This window comes from Hippocampus comes, unplaced genomic scaffold (genome assembly GCF_001891065.2).
Source record: "Hippocampus comes isolate QL1 unplaced genomic scaffold, H_comes_QL1_v1.1 scaffold356, whole genome shotgun sequence".
NCBI classification, from domain to species: domain Eukaryota; kingdom Metazoa; phylum Chordata; class Actinopteri; order Syngnathiformes; family Syngnathidae; genus Hippocampus; species Hippocampus comes.
Window position 1 is genome coordinate 261733 of NW_017805633.1, and position 5357 is coordinate 267089.

Here is a 5357-nt window from a genome sequence, read left to right on the forward strand (position 1 = left end):
GTACATTATGACGAGGAAAAATGATTGAAAAAGCAATACTAGAAGTCTTTAATTTCGAATTTTAAGCACTATGTATTTTCGCAAATCTCAGTTAGAAATATGAACTGAGGCTTTTATGCTGCCACCAAGTAAATTGAACTGAACTGCAAACAAACCTCGTATTCACGGTTTTATGTTTTGCAAAGGTAACTCGTGTTCCTGTCAGGTATGCCAATTTGCATGAATATTAAAAAAAAAAGGTTTGTGGCCAAATCATGTGCTGGTGCGACCAACCGAGAGAGGTTAAAATTTGAATGCATGATAGGCTAATTGCAAAAGTCAAAAGCCCATGCTTATCACATGTATTGAATCAGTACATTTAGGAAAAAATTAAATGCATGCTTTTCATATGCATTTAATACCATAGCATTCGAAATGAACACCGCAGACTATTGGATTGAAACCTACACAGACTCTCAGCCTGCCTGCATGATGGTAATATTTAATTTTAATGAAGAGATTTTCCTATAGTTTTAGCCAAAGATTATATTTAACCCAGTGCATAAAAAAATGGGACTTGTGGAGAGACGTCATGTAGTCACATTCCAAAAAGTGTACGAGAAGTCATTCATGATGATGCTGACATCCAGTCGTGAATAAGACAAACAGGCTCTTGTTTGTTCTGTGACTCGGACATTACCTGAGCAGGTTAAATCCTCTTCCTCTACCTCCTCCTCCCATTGCTGCAACTGCCACGCCTGCCATGGGCCCACCGAACCGGCGCAGCTGGCCCGGTCTGAAAACACAGCAAGCAGCATAGTCACCAGTTTGCCTTGCGTGAGTTTGTGTATCCAAGTGAAATAAATCGAAGTCAGTGTGGTGGATGCGAATCGATATAGAAACATTCTGGTTCAAATTCAGTAGTAGTACTAAACAAAGAATCCCAGGCCTACACTCGGGAGCGACGTAGACTCCCCGTACCGTTGTAAGACTACTTGCATTCATCGTGGTTTTGTTATCATTGTAGCCTCACCCCCAGCAGCACTAACATACTTGATCTTGAATGTGGAGCGCGAACACGAAACTAGTGCCGCGCAGGGCGAGCGTTTGCTTGCTAGCCAAACGAACAAGGTTAGCCCACTCCCACCCTCAGTTGTGTGCAATGCTAAATCGATTGGGTTAAAAAAAAGGCGATGTTAAATTTGGGAGGTTTTACCTGAATTCATTGGGATCTCGTCCGGTTAATTTACGAATATTATCGTCAACATTTTTCAAGCTTTCTTTGGCTTTTTCAATCTGGTCTTGTAAGCTCCGCACGGCCACCGCCATCTTGCCCACATGAAAGCGCCAATCACACGTGCTTCTTCTTCTACGACTTCAGGAGAGCATTTGCTGGTTGACGACGTGAGGACCTAGACGCCATCTTGAACCGGGAGTTTCGCTGTACAGAAGTAAATTAATCACTGCTCGTCGAATTCGTGATCAGTATTGACACGTGGGTATATTTTTTGATCGAGGCTTTCATAACGTATCGCCTCGGCTGTTAGTTGCATTGTCCGTGTGGTAATAGTTACTGTTTCTGCAGCACAAGCATAAGATAAGATAAGATATCCTTTATTTGTCCCACACATCTGTGATTTTGAAATAACATGGGGATGTTGACAAAACGTTAAATGTGACAGAAAAAAAAGCACCACCTTAACAAAGCACCGTCGATGTCCCTCTGCTTGGCAGGGGGGCCACCGCCGGCTAGAGCAGGGGTCCCCAACCACCGGTCCACGGACCGGTACCGGTCCGCCAGGCATTTGGTGCCAGGACGCACAGACAGAACTTGCCTTAATTCCGTTTTATTTATTTCGGAATACGAAATGTGTTTTATTTTGAAAAACTACCGGATTCTCCGTTACATCCGCCTGTGTCACGCTTGACACACGTCAAGCCGCGCTTCTTCGTCACGTGACCGATTACGCTAAAAACAAAACGCTAGAGCTCGCAAAATGAGTAATAAAACTGCTGGAGAGCGCAAATGACGGCGGCCTTAAAAGTACGTTCGAGACAACTGGATTAAAGTTATGGCTGAATATTCTAGGTGTCATTGTTTACTATTACCCCAGGATGGGACCGTCTGGTTGCAGAAAATCAAGCTCGGGGCTGTGGTGAGTCGTCACATTCGTGCACTTTGAATTTGCGTTGTATCATATTTTGAAGGCATTAAACATTACCATAGCGATCAGAGTGTTGCGGCCAGATTAGACGCTCCTTGTGTTTATTATTATATTTCGAAAACACCACAGTTTTCATGCAGCTCATACCATATTATTTTGTTGTATTATTTCCGCCACACCTTAAATGCCGGTCCCTGAAAATATTGTCAGACAAAAACCGGTCCGTGGGGCAAAAAAGGTTGGGGACCCCTGGTCTACAGCAGCAAGATTGGGTAAGATAAGATAAGATAAGATAAGATAAGATAACCCAACCGGGAGTTTCGCTGTACTGTAGTAAATTAATCACTGCTCGTTGAATTCGTGATCAGTATTGACACGTGGGTATATTTTTTGATCGAGGCTTTCATAACGTATCGCCTTGGCTGTTAGTTGCATTGTCCGTATGGTAATAGTTACTGGTTCTGCAGCACAAGCATAAGATAAGATAAGATAAGATAAGATAAGATAAGATAAGATAAGATATCCTTTATTTGTCCCACATTGGGGAAATTTATTTTCAGCAAAGCAAATAGTATTAATATGGCTTTAGCGCGTTAATAATTTGTTGGTGGTGGGCGGGGAGGGAATCCGTGAGTTTGTGTATCCAAGTGAAATAAATCGAAGTCAGTGTGGTGGATGCGAATCGATATAGAAACATTCTGGTTCAAATTCAGTAGTAGTACTAAACAAAGAATCCCAGGCCTACACTCGGGAGCGACGTAGACTCCCCGTACCGTTGTAAGACTACTTGCATTCATCGTGGTTTTGTTATCATTGTAGCCTAACCCCCAGCAGCACTAACATACTTGATCTTGAATGTGGAGCGCGAACACGAAACTAGTGCCGCGCAGGGCGAGCGTTTGCTTGCTAGCCAAACGAACAAGGTTAGCCCACTCCCACCCTCAGTTGTGTGCAATGCTAAATCGATTGGGTTAAAAAAAAGGCGATGTTAAATTTGGGAGGTTTTACCTGAATTCATTGGGATCTCGTCCGGTTAATTTACGAATATTATCGTCAACATTTTTCAAGCTTTCTTTGGCTTTTTCAATCTGGTCTTGTAAGCTCCGCACGGCCACCGCCATCTTGCCCACATGAAAGCGCCAATCACACGTGCTTCTTCTTCTACGACTTCAGAGTGAGCATTTGCTGGTTGACGACGTGAGGACCTAGACGCCATCTTCAACCGGGAGTCTCGCTGTACTGTAGTAAATTAATCACTGCTCGTTGAATTCGTGATCAGTATTGACACGTGGGTATATTTTTTGATCGAGGCTTTCATAACGTATCGCCTTGGCTGTTAGTTGCATTGTCCGTATGGTAATAGTTACTGGTTCTGCAGCACAAGCATAAGATAAGATAAGATAAGATAAGATAAGATAAGATAAGATAAGATAAGATAAGATAAGATAAGATAAGATAAGATAAGATAAGATAAGATAAGATAAGATAAGATAAGATAAGATAAGATAAGATAAGATAAGATAAGATAAGATAAGATAAGCTTTATTTGTCCCACATTGGGGAAATTTACAGTCTACAGCAGCAAGATTGGGTAGAAAGAAGAAAAACAAAGTCTTCGCATTCACAAAATGAATGTTACTGTTTCGATGTACACCATTCAATTAAGTGCAATATAAATATAGATATAGATAAGGTGGCTGTGCTAAGAATAATAAATAGAATAATAAACACAATTTGACACAAACAACCATTTTTCGTTGTTGTCAAAGGTCATGTCCACATTTTTGAAATTCTAACTACACTACATTTAAAACCGTCAGTTTTCATCAAAAGAATACTATATTGGTGCCATTTCATGGATTTTAGTGCCATGTCAGCAGCATTTGAAAGAGAAACAAAATTAGTCAACATTGTTTATATTTCAATTACAGTACAGTATATGCAATACTGTGCCATATTGTAATGTTTGTATTCGACTAATTTTACTTTATTATACGACAGGTAATGTATTGGATATTATATCATGTATATATTTCATTAGTATAATTTATTAATCACATCAGGTCCACACGACGTAACAACAAACACAAAGTGACAAAACAAAGAAGAAAGAAGAAAAACAAAGGCTTCGCATTCACAAAATGAATGTTACTGTTTCGATGTACACCATTCAAAAATATAGATAAGATGGCTGTGCTAAGAATAATAAATAGAATAATAAGCACAATTTGACACAAACAACCATTTTTCGTTGTTGTCAAAGGTCATGTCCACATTTTTGAAATTCTAACTACACTACATTTAAAAACGTCAGTTTTCATCAAAAGAATACTATATTGGTGCCATTTCATGGATTTTAGTGCCATGTCAGCAGCATTTGAAAGAGAAACAAAATGAGTCAACATTGTTTATATTTCAATTACAGTACAGTATATGCAATACTGTGCCATATTGTAATGTTTGTATTCGACTAATTTTACTTTATTATACGACAGGTAATGTATTGGATATTATATCATGTATATATTTCATTAGTATAATTTATTAATACATAATGTATTGTACTGTATGTGTCACGAGGAGACTGGATGCGTTCCCAGCATGCTTTGCGGCATTAAGACTATAAAAAACAGTTTAAATATGTGTTTTGTCTCAATTATTTATTCGGTCGTTCTTTTAGTTGTTTCGTTCTTTGTTTGTATATTGTTTAATTTGCTGTTACTGTATGTGACAATTTTAGCTTTGATGTGACACCGTGATTGATTATGTGAATTAATGACTTGCCAACACCTGTCATTGCGTGCCCAGTGACTAAAACGTAAGATTGTTTTTCTGCTTACAAAAGTGCTATTTCCTTACTAATACAGTACTGAATAACATGTGGGTCTCATGCATCTAACGGGTGTTTGTTTTTCAAATTATTATTTCCTTTAAATATTTTTCAACGAATAAACACTTTCGACCCACACTGGTTTTCTGTTTTCAGCAAAGCAAATGGTATTAATATGGCTTTAGCGTGTTAATAATTTGTTGGTGGTGGGCGGGGAGGGAATCCCGGTTCAAGATGGCGGCCACTCTGCACATGGTTTATATTCCACGGACGTGTGAAATTCTCTCTCCAAGTCGAGGCTCCATCTAGTGTTAAATAAAATATCAGTTTTGCTCCGCTTCCTTCTCAACATTTACTGATGCAATATCGCCATCTGCTGCATT

At 39.3% G+C, this 5357-nt stretch overlaps 1 protein-coding gene across 2 annotated transcripts in view; it reads right to left on the bottom strand.

Annotated features, from left to right (window-relative positions):
* The window catches only part of pnn (pinin, desmosome associated protein), an 11247-nt gene extending 7935 nt beyond the window's left edge, over window positions 1–3312 (bottom strand). The window contains exons 1-2 of one of the 2 annotated variants that reach the window (XM_019881691.1): window positions 3153–3312; window positions 680–775 (exon numbers count right to left, since the gene is read on the bottom strand). In XM_019881691.1, the coding sequence (XP_019737250.1) occupies window positions 680–775; window positions 3153–3265 (209 nt within the window). In that variant the 5' untranslated portion in view covers window positions 3266–3312. Of the gene's footprint in view, window positions 1–679; window positions 776–1195; window positions 1354–3152 lie in introns of those variants that run through there. The other variant, XM_019881690.1, reaches the window with a different exon arrangement.
* Between the last annotated feature and the right edge of the window lie 2045 nt (window positions 3313–5357).